Genomic DNA, 15,376 nt, shown 5'->3' on the forward strand with positions numbered 1-15,376 from the left:
GTGTGTGTGTGTGTGTGAAAACATGTGCACACAAACTTGGATGCAAATGTTCACAGCTGTTTTATTCATAATAGCCTGAAAGTGGAAGCTGCCCAAATGTCCAACTGATGAACAGAATGTGGATGTCTATACAAATGCATATTATTCAGCATTAAAAATAAACAGTTAGACACACACGAGCACAGCAAGGACGATGGGCCAGGTACAGGCCGTCAGGGTGGAAAGCCCCAGATGCCTAGCAATGGACCATCAGTTGTAGAGTGGGACCTTGTCCCCGGGGTGTCATGAGGTTTGGACAGCCTGACCTTTTGTCCCCAGAGATAACATCTAGGCCTCAAGTTGTGTTCCACCGCCAGGGCCAGATAAGCAATAGAACCAGCCCAGGCCGACATCGGGACCAGCTGCATTGATAATGAGCCCCTGCCCAGGCCATACCTGGAAAGCTACTTAATATTCTATTAAGATCTTTCCCGGAGCCGAAACCGGTTTGGCTCAGTGGATAGAGCGTCGGTCTGCGGACTGAAGGGTCCCAGGTTCAATGTCCCGGTCAAGGGCATGTCCATTGGTTGTGGGCACATCCCTGGTGGGGGATGTGCAGGAGGCAGGTGGTCGATGTATCTCTCATCGATGTTTCTAGCTCTCTATCCCTCTCCCTTCCTCTGCGAAAAATCAATTAAAAAAAAAAAAAAAAGATCTTTCCCGGAGACTTCCCCTAAAATCTCTGCCCTTAAAACCCTTAGAATGGAGGGCACCCAGTTCCTTTCCCTTCACCTACCCCCCAGGCTCGGTACCATTAGCTTCCACACTCCCGACCTCCAAGGGCCTCCTTCCTTTACCTCCTAATCCCATTTCTCCCGGGAATTATTCTTCTGCCTCTGCAATTGACCCAATAAATGTTCTCTTAAAAAAGAAGAGCACCATGGCTTAACCTTGAACAAATTATTCTTGAACACTGGGATAGTAATGATGGCTGCAGATTGCAAATGCACTAAATACCACTGAGTTGCACACTGTAAAATAGTGAGCTTTATGGTGATATTTTTAAAGAGGAGAAAATTGCATCAAATAGGGTTATGAGTGATTAAAATTCTTTAGGTATCTGAACTACAATTTGCATTACTAGAAGGAATCCATGTCATGTTAGCTAACAGAGGAGCCTCTCTTTGTGCTATCCATGTTTTGTAGGTTTTAACTAACGTACAAAAACTCTGCGGTAGGTCCACCATTACTCCCCAGAGAGGAAGTGGCAGCACTTTACAGCGGTTGCCAACTGGTGGTCCTCGAGGTCTAAAAGGTTGGCCTTGCCTACCCGCAGAAAACTAGGGTAGAAATCCTGTTCTGAAGCTGAGCTAGGTTTTGTCCACTCGAAATTGTTGTTTGCATGTTTATAATATTAGGCAAATACTTTCTGAGGGAAGCAATCATCACATTTTTTCATTTTCTTTACCTCAAATCCTGTTGGCACTGGCAGAGGTAATGATTAAACTTACTTTTTCACCCATTCATCCAATATTTGTACTTCTATGTCCCAGGCACCGGGGACACAGTCAAAAACAAACCAGGTTCCTAGGGATCAAAACTATATTTCAGGGAACAGTAATTGCTAACCATGAACATAAAGGAGGTAAGGAAGCCTGGTTAAGACAGGAAAACAAGCCAGGGGATTGGCAGGTGGTGTCTGCCAATAGGACGAGGGAACCATGGAAACAAAGGCCTGAGAGCAATCGGTTCTCACGGATTAGAGAAGGCAGCAGGTACATCTGAGCAGACTGAGGAGCGGAGATGAGGATTCTGCTAAAGCAGTCACTCTAAGCACCTTAGTTCAGCCCCTGCAGGAGCATCTTAAGCTTGTTTCGTTACAAATCAATCTGAAATCCAGCCTATGTCTTTTAGGTAAAAAACTCTCCTAAGTTTTCCTGAAATTACGGTATGTAGGCACGTTTTCCTTTTTGTTTCAACTGTCAGAAATTAGAAAACGAACTGCCCATGTGCCATGATGCCAAAAATGCCTTTACTTCTTTTATATGAATATTGCTGTTTTACCTTCTATAATATTGTCAACTCCAAGTTTCCTCAAATTATTTTGCTCTGCTAAATCTTAATGCAAAAATGACTTGACTGTGGACAGCCAAACATTCAACACCCCCTCCTCCCAGTCACCATTAGCCTTTACTCATTTGAAGGTACCAAGCTCGAGTCAGCCTGTACAGATACTGCTTGCTCATGTCTTGTCGACTTGCCTTGCCTATTATATATGATCCAACCACACCTTCCCTTCATAGCACTTATCACATTAATTATTAAAATAAAGATGGTAAAACACCTTTTGCTTTCCCCTACCTAACCCCACTCTGCAAAAGGTGCCAAGCGGTAAATGCAGACACTATAAGATTTCTAAGGTAGGTTTCCTGCAGTATTAAGATGAGTAAGTGAAAGTAAGTGGCCAACGTTTTTAAATTTAGAAATTTATTCTGTTTAATCCACAAGCTTTATATAGCTTTAGTTAAAAAAAAAAAAAAAAAAACCAACGAAAAAAAACAAGAAAAAAAAAACAACAAGAAAACAAAACAGTGAAAACAAGACACTATTTCAAAGTCTGGGCCCTTGTAGCCTTCCAAATACAAGACTTCTGAAGTTGTATATACCAATTGGAAGAATAAGACAAAATTATGAATGGAGCCATGACATTTCAAAAAACAAAATTGACGTAACTGAAGGATCCTTCCTGGGACTAGTTAACTGCCTTTACAAAAAAAAACACAACAGAATAGAATGAAATTCCAGTGTTCCAAATCAACTTGTTACACATCAGCATTAACCCACAGCGTCCTGGCACACAGCATGCTTTCATTTCTGTCTCTTCCTGGAGCTTGATCCTGATTCATTTCAGCAGAGACTCCACAGGCAACAGGAAAGATGGTGGCATTAAAACGTTCATCTATACTTTTGTAGTAGTTCAACAGTGGTCTTATTTCTGGGCAATTGCAAACCACACGAGGTTGGAAGCATTATAACTTAAATGGGTGCTAAGATTCAAATGAGAAAAAGAAAAAAGGAAAAAAAAAAAAAAAAAAAAAAGAAAAAAAAAAGAAAGAAAACCCCTGGGAATAGCCAGGGGAATTTAAAGAAACCATAAAAATGCCAACAACATTTAAAGCCCCTTTTTTAAAAAGGGAACTTTTTTTTTTTTTGGCTTAAAATATTTCACTCTAAATGAATTTATGTCAGCTGTCAATAAAAGAATGTCACTAATACACTGTGGACACCTTTTGCAATGTAAATCCATGCCCTTTTTTACATGGTGAACTTCAACCTAGCAATTATTACAACAAATGTTATAGTCTAAAGCTCAAACACATTTTAGCATTTTTGAAATTGAATTGAGTACAAACCAAATAAAATTTACATCCTAACAAACATTTCCACCTAAGACTGTGGGGACACTTGAGCCTTCCGCATGGACCTCAGGGCCTTTTCCCGCAGGTGCTTTTCTAAGTCGTCCAGGTTATCCTCAGCTTCACTCTCAGTCTCCTGGAACACAGAAAACAGAAAGTCTTTTTGTTAAGCCTCGAGACGCTGCTGGGAGATACTAAGTACAGAGCAAAATCAAATTGTGATGACAGCTGCCCAATTCCATAAATATACTAAAACTACCAAACCTTATACTTTAAAAAGGTAAATTATGCGGTACATTAATTATATCAAGAAGTTATTTTTAAAGTATACATTAAATTATATGGCAACCATTCAAATAGTTATCTTTAATCTTGGCAAATTCCTGTTCTTGATAGGTCATTGAGAAAAAGAGCAAGAGAGTGAACAACTAAGTAGCGAATTATAAAAAAACAAAACAAAAAAAGAAAACGTAGCCACTTGTATAAGGCACAGACAATGATTCTAATACCTTCCTGGGCTCCGGCTCTGCCTCCGGTTCTTCCTGTGCTGATGTGGTGGTGGGAGCAGCAGTGGCTGCAGGAGTTCCAGCAGCTGCAGCCACAGCCTTTTCTTTCTTGTGTTTTTTGTGTTTCTTGTGCTTCTTATCCTTTTTGTGTTTCTTGTCCTTCTTTTTCTTCTTTTTCTTTCCACCCCCTTCTTGGTCTGAATTCTAGAAATCCAGAAAAATAAAAGCAATAAATTAATCATTTAAATTTATTTAAAAAAATATATATATATATTTTTCTTTAAAATCTTCACCTGAGGGTATATGCTCCCCCTTCCCCATTGCTTTTCAGAGAGAGTGGAAGGGAGGGAGGGAGAGAAACATCGATGTGAGAGAGACATATCAACTGGTTGCTTCCTGCAACACAGATATGTGCCCAACTGGGAATCGAACTCACGAACCTTTTGTGTGCAGGCCAATACCCTAACCACTGAGAACCACTGGCCAGGGCCAACTCAACTTTTTATATCCCCAAGGAAATAACTAAATGGACCAGTCTCAAGACTTCAAAGATATTTTATACAGATTTTAAGAGCTAGAATGAACTGTGATGGAAAACTTTTTTATTTCATTTTACTCAACTAATTTCACATGAAACCAGGTTTCTTGACCACAAGCTTCCTTTGAGTCAGGGTCAACCTCCAGATGCAAGGAAAAGCAGAGTGTCTAATAAAAAGGAAGTCTCAGAACTCAAGACAGGCCTGAGCTGAATTCTGGTTCCTGAATCTGCTAAGTATCTGACTTCAAACAAATTTACTCGACTTTTTGCCTTGGCTAGTTTGGCTCAATGGACAGAACACTGGCCTGTGAACTGAAGGGTCCCAGGTTCCATTCCGGCCAAGGCTACATGCCTGGGTTGCGGGCTCAGTCCCCAGTAGGGGGCGTGCAGGAGGCAGCCGATCAATGATTCTCTCTCATCATGTATGTTTCTTTCTCTCCCTCTCCCTTCCTCTCTAAAATCAATAAAATATATTTTTTAAAAACCTTCTCGACTTTTTAAATGAGCCCTTTTAGTAAACCCTATTTTTTTCTTTAAAAAAAAAAAAAAAAAAAAAAAAAAAAAAGCCTCTGTGCTCCAAAGGCTCCCAGTTGTGCTTGAGGGTAAGTCCTTAAAAAAAAAAAAAAAATAAAAATAAATAAATAAATAAATAAATAAATAAATATATATATTTTTTTATTGATTTCAGAGAGGAAGTGAGGGAGAAACAGAAACATCAATAATGAGAGAGAATCATCGATGGACTGCTTCCTGAATACCTCCTCATGGAGATCAAGCCCGCACCTGGGCATGTGCCCTTGACCGAGACCCTTCAGTCCACCGGCCGACATTTTATCCACTGAGCCAAACCAGCTAGGGAAAGAATGCTATTCTTACGTAACTTGGCAAAGACCAGATAAAACATAAAGCACTTTTCATTCCATCTAGTATTTTATAGGTTACAATGTTTCTTTTTCATAGAAATAACGAAAGAGAGAGAGAGAGAGAGAGAGAGAGAGAGAGAGAGAGAGAGAGAGGGGAAGGGGGGGGGGGGGGGAGTCCTCACAGCCCCAGCCAGCACCCTTTCCAATCAGACATCCCTCTCACAATCCGGGACCGCTGGCTCCTAACTGCTCACCTGCTCACCTGCCTGCCCCATGCAGCATGCTGTTCAGTCGTCCCTCACTAACCCCCCCACCGGCCTGGTCGCCCCCACGCAGCTTGCTGTTTGGTCATCTGTCTGGTTATTTCGGCTGTGATGGCCCTTGGTTTTTTATATATCCGGTCTAGTAATAATTAATGTCGTTTTCCAACATTCGTTTAAAATCTTGCTTGGCGTTGACTTGTATTGACATAACCTTCAAAAACGTGGTATCTACAGAACGTGTGAAGTGCAATTAACAAGTTTTGCTTGAAAAAGTTTGGTTTTTGTTGCAAAACTAGGGCTAAGAAGATGGCGGATGAAGAGCATATTCGGCACTGCATGCTTTACGAGTTCCAATTAGGAAGAAAAGCAAGTGAGGCTGCAAAAAACATCTGTAGTGCTCTTGGTCAAGATGCAGTTAGCGCCAGAAAGTGCCAGCGTTGGTTTGAGAAATTTCGCGAGGGAAATTTTTCGTTAGATGACAAGAGTGGTCGAGGCCGTGTGTCCAATTTTGATCAAGAAGCTCTTCAAGCTCTTTTGGTGCAAAATCCTCAAATTACCCAACAAGAGCTTGCGACAACTTTAAATTGTTCACAAAAAACAATTTCCAATCAATTGCGTGCACTTGGCAAAGTCCAAAAGTTTGGAAAATGGGTTCCTCATGAGTTGACCGACAACAACCGTAATCAAAGAGTCACAATTTGCAGTTCGCTCCTCTCTTGTCAAAACCGTTTGCCGTTTTTAGAGCAAATTGTTACCGGAGATGAAGAATGGGTGCTATAAGTTAATTTGAAAAGGCGGCCTCAATGGTTGGACAAAAATGAGGCTCCACAGCCCACGCCAAAACCTGACTTGCATGCGAAAAAAGTGATGTTGTGTGTTTGGTGGAATTTTAAAGGAATTCTTCATTATGAACTATTACCATCTACCCAAACCATTACAAGTGCAGTGTATAGTGCCCAATTGGAAAGGTTAGCCCAAGCTTTAAGAGAAAAAGAACCCGCGCTGATTAATCGGAAGGGCGTAATTCTTCACCATGATAACGCACGACCGCATACTGCAAGAATCACTGCTGAAAAACTGCGCCAGTTGGAATGGGAAGTTCTCCCTCAACCTGCATATTCTCCTGATATTGCCCCTTCCGATTACCATTTGTTTCGTTCTTTGCAAAACTTTCTTCTTGGAAAAAAATTTAATAATGAAGAATGCCTCAAAAATGCATTGACCGAATTTTTTGCATCAAAATCACAAGAATTTTACAACAGAGGGATTAAAATGCTTCCTGAGCGTTGGGCACAAGTAGTAGAAAACAACGGCAACTATATTGTTGATTAAATTTTGTTGTATTGTTTAAATAAATTCGATTTAAAAAAGTATTAGAAAACAACATTAATTATTACTAGACCTAATGTTAGGATGTACAGTTGACTCTTGAAGAATGCAGAGACAAAAGACATCAACCCCCCTCAAAGCAAAAAATCCACATATAACGCCGGCCAGATGGCTCAGTTGGTTGGAGCATCATCCTGGACAACAAAAGGTTTTGGGTTCAATCCCCAGTTGGGGTTTGTACAGGAGGCAACAGATAAATGTCTCTCATACATCTTTCTCTCTCTCAAAATAATCAATTAATATAACTTTGAGTAAGGATTTAAAAATATCTACAATATTCACTCCCCCCAAATTTAGTTATAGCCATCTCTCGATAGCTGTGAGGGACTGGTTCCAGAACCCCAAGGATACCAAAATCCACGGGTTATCAAGTCCTTCAAATAAAATGGCGAAGAATAATACAGTCAGCTCTCTAACTGTGGATCGAAAATACTGTTTTTGATCCACAGTTAATTGAATTAATTGATGGGAAACTGGGGGATATGGAAGGTCAACTGTATATTTATTGGGGGAAAAATACACTTATAAGTGGGCCTGTGCAGTTCAAGGGTCAACTGTATTTACCTTGTTGGAAAAATAAAAGCATTAAAGTGCAATGAAGTAAAATTCAAACCACTCATTTCCCTAACACATAACCCACTGCCAGCAGTCGTGTCTTCTTTATGATATACATTTTTCCTTTATAAAAATATCATTTTTATGCAGACACAAGTAAAAATAAAAAGTTGTGCCGAAACCAGTTTGGCTCAGTGGATAGAGTCAGCCTAAGGAATGAAGGGTCCCGGGTTCGATTCCGGTAAAGGGCACGTACCTTGGTTGTGGGAACATCCCCAGTAGAGGGTGTGCAAGAGGCAGCTGATCGATAATTCTCTCTCATCGATGTTTCTAACTCTCTATCCTTCTCTCTTTCTCTCTGTAAAAAAAAATCAATAATAATAATGAAAAAAAGTTGCATTGATTTGCATGATCTTAGACGTCCCTAAATGTTATCAAATTCTAGGAAAACAGTAAAAATACTAAGTTATTTTTCTCCTAGATAATAGGACCATGGGCAATTTTTTTCTTTCCGTTTATTTCTAGAATTTCTAGAGTCCAACCTTAACCACGAAGATTTTGGAGTTTAACAAGTATTAGATATATCACAAATTAGTGGGATGCTAAAGTACATAAATGGACTGGTGATGCAACCAACAAAATTTAATTTGTATCTCCTTGAAGTCTATCTGAACCACAGAAAATAATGCTCCTCTGAGCTACAAAAGACAAAAATGTTCTCTGCCTCCAAGTGACCACATCCATAATAATAAAAGCATTATATGCAAATCGACCAAACAGGCCAGCTGTGATGTGATTGGTCAGGGAGCCCTGCCATCACCCCACAGAGGGAGGGCCAGGCCAATGGGGGGTAGGGGTGGGAGGTGAAGGAGAGGGTGGCAGCAGACTCAGGCCAGGGCAGTGCCAGGCCAGGGTGCGTGTAGGGAGCAAGGCTGGGTGCTGGAAGCCAGGGGAAGGCCTGCCCTCGCACAAATTTGGTGCATCAAGCCTCTAGTACAACTATAAAGAATGTCCAAACAGGCCAGACACATACCCTCGCCGGTGACGGGCTTGGTGTTGGGCTTTTAGCCTTTTTGACAGGTACCGCTGGTGACCAGTTGGTAGAGGGCGATTGAGACTGGACAGGAGATGGAGGTGCTGGAGGTTTTTTAGCTGCTAGCTCAGGAGATCCTGAGACAGATCGGGAGGATGAGACTCTCCTTACAGACTGAGGGCTTGGTGAGGCAGCTCTAGACAAAGGGAAAAACAAAACAAAACATTTATTATCCAAGAACAGAGATCTTTCCTAAGAAAAAATAACCATCATTACAGAACTAGGTCACAAACTTTAACTCAAATTTAGATCATCTAAGTCTCCTCATATTAGTATAGTTCAAACCTCACAATCCTCTTCCCATTCTGTTAGAGATTCTTTCTGTATGACATTAGCAATTCCAATTCCTAATATTTTATTTAAGACTGTTTTTATCAGACATGCAAGAAATATTCTAGCCCTAGCCAGTTTGGCTCAGTGACTAGAGCGTCAGCCTGTGGACAGAAGTACTGGGTTTGATTCCAGTCAAGGACACATGCCCGGGTTGCAGGCTCAATCCCCAGTAGTGGGTGTGCAGGAGGCAAGCACTCGATTCTTTCATCATGGTTGTTTCTATCTCCTTTTCCCTCTCCCTTCCTCTCTGAAATCAATAAAAACATATTTAAAAAAAAAAAAAACACCAAAAAAAAAAACTCTATCCATCACTTCAGAGTTTAGTTTTAGAAGCACACCCTCAATATAGCGGATACTCCTAAGAACCAGATAGAATCCTATGGCATTTAGTTTATGTCAAAACAGAAAGGGCTCTCTGAATAGTAATCAGAATTTGCTTTAAAAGTTTGTATTCTCAGATTATTCTTTTCTGTAATTTCATTGTAAAGGGGAGTAGGGGAATTTCAACATAAAGAGAGCTATGCTAGTTAATGTTCATAATCAAAGAACTTAACATCTCTTTACTTTTTTGTCTTTTTGGGTTCCGGAGTCCTGGATACTCTCCTAATGGGCCTAGTACTTGGAGACGGGGACTGCCTTCTTTGGGGCGACGATGAGGCTCCTCTTCGAACGGGCGGAGGGCTTGAGGAGGTCTGAGGAGCTCGAGGCCGTGGTGAGGGCGAATGCCGTTTGTTTGGTTGTGGGGACCGGGCCTCCCGGGCAGGTCGGCCTGGGGAAGACCCTTTCCTATGCTTGGACGACAGTGAAGGTGAACGTCTCTTGTTGGCGGGGGAGCCTCTCTGTTTGGGGGGCGGAGAATGGGAGACGCGGCGCTTTGGTGGTGGCGATGGCGATGCCCTGCGTTTAGGAGGGGGTGGGGGGGAAGCTGTTCTTCTCTTCGGAGGCGGGGAGGGAGAGTATCTCCTCTGTATCGGGGGAGAGTATCTTCTCGGCGAAGGTGAGCGCCGCCGAGGGGGAGGAGAAGGAGTCCTACAGGAAAAAACACATCATTAAGCTGGAAGGTCCAATAAGAAAAAGCATACAAAGAAAACTAACCAGTAATTATGGCAATAAAGGCACATCTCAGATATTTCGGATTCTGTTTCATATCACTGCAATATAGCAAATATTGCAATAAATCAAGTAAAATAAATTTATTGGCTTCCCAGTGCATATGTTATGCTTATACTGTAATCTATTAAGTGTGCAATAGCATATTTCTTTAAAAAACAAAACAAAACAGGGTATGCACACTTATTTAAAAATATTTTATTGCTAAAAAAATGCTCAGCCATCATCTAAGCCATATTTTTGCTGGTGGTGGATCTTGCCTCAGTGTTGGTGAAAATGCAATATTTGCAAAGTGCAATAAAATGAGGTACTTGCCTGTATTGTACTAACAGCAGGCAAAGGGGATATTTTCTAAGTGGAAATGCTATACCTTTATTTTTAAATAAAAATATCAGAATAAAGTACTACAATAACCAGAATTTTGTATTTTTCTCTTTGTAATCATTAGTGTTTCTACCTTTAAGTTAATTTCTCTGTATTGATGTGATTCAGATACCATAAAAATGAACTATTTAAAGTGTACATTCTGCCCGGCTAGCTCAGTCGGTAGAGCATGAGACTCTTAAAGTGTACATTCTGCCCATCCCTTGTGGCTCAGTGGTTCAGCATTGACCTATGAAACAAAAGGTCAAAGTTCAATTTCTGGTCAGGGCACATGCCCAGGATTGTGGGCTTGATCCCCAGTAGGGGGTGTGAAAGAGGGAACTTATCAATGAATCTATCTAATCTGTTGTTTCTATGTCTCTCTCTCCCTTGCTCTCTAATATCAAAGGTCCCAGGTTCAATTCCAGTCAAGGGCACCTGCCTGGATTGTGTGCTTGGTCTCCAGTAGGGGATATGTAGGAGGCAGCCAATCAATAATTCTCATCATTGATGCTTTTATGCCTCTCCCCCTTCCTAAAATCAATAAAAAATATCTTTTAAAATGGCTGAGCAATGTCACTCTAAGATACTCCGATCATAAAGACTCAAACTTGCTCTAATTAAGATTCATCAAGGGTGGGGGGAAGGAGGAGAGATCAACCAAAGGACTTGTATGCAAGCATAAGTAAAACCAATGGACACGGACACTAGGGAGGTGAGGGGGTGAGTGGGGAGGTGGCAGGGGCAATGGGGGAGATAAGGACACATATGTAATACCTTAATCAATAAAGAAAAAAAAAAGATTCATCAAAGATGGATACACAGTAATGTGGTGAAGGCCTGGGGTAGGGTGGGGGCTGTGTGGAAGAGGATAAAAAGGGGAAGATTGGGGGAAGCTCTAATACTATCAACAAAATGAGTTATTTAATCATCTTAATAACTATATAGAGAAACAAAGTTGCTCTGATGAACTCCAACAAACACATCTGATAAAGCACCTTCGTCGTGGTGGCGGGGTGGGAGACCTGCGCCGTCGAGGAGGTGGAGCAGGAGAGGGGGAACGGCGCCTCCTGGTGGGCGGTGGGGAGGGACTTCGCCTCCGGCGGCCACTGCACCAAAGAAGAATTAGAGTTGATTCTGAGTTAGTAACATTTATAATTAAGTTGTCTAGATGAACCATTTCAGACATTAACCCAAAGTGCACCAACTGTTACTCTATCCCTCAGAGCAGTATTTTTCAAACTACAGTTCAAGACTACGTATTAGTCAAGACCCTGGGTTTTAAAGCAACATTTTTAAAGAATAGAAAATCAGAATGTTGCTTGTAGCAAGGATTTTTTTTTTAATGAAATCTTTGTTTCAGCATATAAATATGTAGTCTGGATCATGACATAAAATATTCTTAACGTGATAAAGGGAAAACAAGTTTGAAAACAGAGCCTTAAGAGAACTGTTTTGAAATTGGCACACACTAGCATCACCTGGGAAACTTATCTGAGCTTTGCATTCATCAGGTCTGGGCTGTGGTCTAGCCAGTGTATTTTGAAAAGACCCTCAAGGTGATTTTCTAAAACCTTATTAAAAACAATTGCACTGAAGCCTAGAAAATTTTTATGTTCAAAACAGATATTTTGAATTTAACAGTTATCAGCAGCTTTAAGGCCCCAAATCTGGGTGTCACAGCTCCAAATTCTTGAGTTTTAAAATGTCCATTGCTCGAGTTGCATACTATTCACTGAAAACACTATCCCCAAAGACAAAGGATCAAAGTTGTCTGAGCACTAAAATTATCATTGGGATGGATTTGGTTAAAATACAAACAAGGATCATATAAACCTTAATGCTTTGCTTAACAATACACTTAACCACCATAAAAGCACACCAGAAATATACGATTATATCAACTCATAGCCATCTTCCTAAAGATATATAAAATATACACTAAACCAGTGTGCCACTTTTTGGGTAAATGTGTATATACAAGCAGCCGGATAATATAATTAATTTCTTGTCCAGTACAGTATTGGTGGTGTCCTTTAAGTCTGAGGAGTTCGAGGCTGTGCTCCTCATATTTTCTACGAATCTGGAAATGTTTTCTAAAGTTTATTGGTATTGGTTCCCTTTAAAATTAAGGAGGTTTCTGTTACCAGAGAAGATCCTGAAATTATTAAATTAAAATTTATATTTATATTTGTTTATGCCTTGTGTGGACTAAAACTTCACTTTGAATAGATTTAAAATAAAAGCTACAAAAGCCAAAGATATCAAGACAGATAAGCTTTTAGATGAGAGAAATGTAGATACTGAACTATTAATTGCAAAAAAGGGAGTTTTAAAAGGGAGAATTAAGGGACCAAGAGAAACAGGATGATTATGGGTAATGAAGATTTCAAATGGGTTTTGACTTACAAAGAAAAGCAAAGGTTTATATCAGGGGTCTTCAAACTACGGCCCGCGGGCCACATGCGGCCCGCCAGGTTTTTTGGGCAGTGAGCGCAGCCGAGGTGTTACAGTAGGAATTAGTAGTTCATATAGTCCGGCCCTCCAGCTCTCTGAGGGACCGTGATCTGGCCCCCACTTAAAAAAGTTTGAGGACCCCTGGTTTATATTAACAAACTTTGAGGGTGAGGTGACTTAAACCAGAACTCCCAATATGTTAGCAGTAGGCATCCTACATAATAAAGAGGTAATATGCAAGTGGTCCTTAAGCCTCACAACAGCAAGAGGGTGGGGCAGCGAGCTACAAGTGACGGAGAGCTACAGGGGCGGGCAGCCAGCTGAGGCCAGGGGCACTAGTAATAACATAAGAGCTATTTTCTATTGATTATGTAGCTTCTCTCTTAAAAATTCTCCCTATAAAATTGAACTCAGATTAGAATATATTATGAATCTGAGATATTTATTCTGCACCTTAGTTTCACTTAGCTAAAGGTCCCTTTCAGTAATGACCTTCATTCGGTTTCCTGTGTTTCTATGTGAAAAAAAATAACTGAAAAGAAAATAAGAATAAATAAAACCATAACCAAAGTAGCATAACTTAAGGACCTGCCAGAAAAATCCGATAACCACTTAAAATTGGTATCTTTTTTTTTTTTTTTTTTGGTGCTCTACACGATCAGAGGAACTTCTCTAGTAACGGACTATAGAAACGATCCCTGAAAGTATAGTCTTATAACTGGAATCTTCATACCACATGATTCTAGACCTGAAAGCTCTAATTTTTTAAGCTGATCTGAAAAAGCACACATTTCAGGGATTAAAAGAAAAAAAGCTAAGCATTTTCTAGATACCCTGAACACTATGTCAAACCAAGCCTTCAAATGTGTGTAGAAATGGTTGAATAGGAAAATTTTCCCCTGTGTTCAATTTTATGTGTAGCCCTTAGCTTCTCAAGCATCTAGGGGAGGGGAGGGGAGGGGAGGGGAGGAGGGGGGAGGGGAGGGGGAAACGAAACCAGGCTGTGTTTCCCCTCTTAAAATACAACAAATATTGAAGCACGATTCCAATGACTTATTTCTCAATCTCTAAATCCCAGACACCTGACTGCAATTTCTAACATCACTGAACTTGAGGCTACCAGTACAATTTAGTAGTACCTTGTATTTTTTATATATGTATATTATTGATTTCAGAGAGAAAGGGAGAGGGCGAGATAGAAACATCAATGATGGGAGAGAATCATGGATCAACTGCCTCCTGCACACCCCCTACTGGGGATCGAGCCTGCAACCCGGGCACATGCCCTTGACAGGAATCAAATCTGGGACTCTTTAGTCTGCAGGCTGACACTCTATCCACTGAGCTGAACCATCTAGGGCAGTACCTTTTAAAATATGGATACACAAAACAAAAACATCCTGGTGTAGGGTAATAGACATGAGCATTGATTTCACTGTAATGAAAATAGTTATATAATTTGGGGAGTGGAAGAAATCTTATTACTAAACTGATTCTGTAAAGTTAAAGTATACAAACCAATCATTAAATTTATGTGTAATGAAGCCGGGGTTAATTACAGCTGGGAAGAGAATACCTTAGCATCTAAAGTGATATTGGTCCTAGTGGTTTGGCTTAGTGGATAGAGCGTCAGCCTGCGGACTGACGGGTCCTGGGTTTGATTCCAGTCAAGGGCACATGCCACATGCAGGAGGCAGCCTGTCAATGATTCTCTCTCATCATTGATTTTTCCATCTCCATCTCCCTTTCCCTTCCTCTCTGAAATCAATAAAAAAAATGTTTTAGGTTTTCATTTTTTAATTGGCAAGTAATAGTTACTTTCATGGCACAAACACTGCTTAGGCTCCACTACAAACATTCCTGACTGGTTCTAAAGAACCTTTCCAAGAAAACTCTTTAATTAATTAGACCACCTAACTCAGTAAATAGAGCATCGGTCTGCGAACTGAAGGGTCCCAGGTTCGATTCAGGTCAAGGGCATGTACCTTGGTTGCAGGCACATCCCAGAAGGAGGTGTGCAGGAGGCAGCTGATCTATGTTTCGCTCTCATCGCTCTCATCGATGTTTCTAACTCTATCCCTCTCCCTTCCTCTCTGTAAAAATATGAATAAAATATATTTTTAAATAAAGAGCCAAGGAGAGAATCCAAGATGGCTGCTCGGGTAGGCACCTAGCCGCAGCCGCACGCAACAATTTCAATAAGATACAACTAAAATATAAAATGGACATTACCCAGAACTACAGGAAAGTCGACTGACTGGAAATTCTACAACGAGAAGCAAGGAGAAAACCAGGAGGAGGCACGGAGGAGCTGTAAAAGCCCAAGGTACGGAGACACGCGGTGCACGCGGAGAGGACGGAGCCGGAGAGGAGGGAGGCTGAGTGCCTGCCGGGCGTTCCCTAGCGGGAAGGAGATAAACACTCCGACTGTGCTGGGCCCCCAACTGCTCTGAACCCCCGTTCTAGGCCAGACCCCGGGGAGCGGCGAAAGGAGGTCCCAGAGGCGCGCAC

General features: G+C 41.1%; 1 protein-coding gene across 30 annotated transcripts in view; it reads right to left on the minus strand.

The window, feature by feature from the left end:
- The window catches only part of SRRM1 (serine and arginine repetitive matrix 1), a 45,479-nt gene that overhangs the window by 3,901 nt on the left and 26,202 nt on the right, over positions 1–15,376 (minus strand). For 15 of the 30 annotated variants that reach the window (XM_084874895.1, XM_084874892.1, XM_084874894.1 and 12 more), the window contains 5 exons: positions 11,407–11,517; positions 9,500–9,964; positions 8,543–8,738; positions 3,905–4,105; positions 44–3,531 (listed from right to left, as the gene is read on the minus strand). In XM_084874895.1, the coding sequence (XP_084731021.1) occupies positions 3,427–3,531; positions 3,905–4,105; positions 8,543–8,738; positions 9,500–9,964; positions 11,407–11,517 (1,078 nt within the window). In that variant the 3' untranslated portion in view covers positions 44–3,426. Of the gene's footprint in view, positions 1–43; positions 3,532–3,904; positions 4,106–7,765; positions 7,868–8,542; positions 8,739–9,499; positions 9,965–11,406; positions 11,518–15,376 lie in introns of those variants that run through there. The other 15 variants (XM_084874882.1, XM_084874876.1, XM_084874881.1 and 12 more) reach the window with 2 other exon arrangements.

This window comes from Pipistrellus hanaki (assembly GCF_964339955.1).
Source record: "Pipistrellus hanaki genome assembly, chromosome: 2".
Taxonomy (NCBI): Eukaryota; Metazoa; Chordata; class Mammalia; order Chiroptera; family Vespertilionidae; genus Pipistrellus; species Pipistrellus hanaki.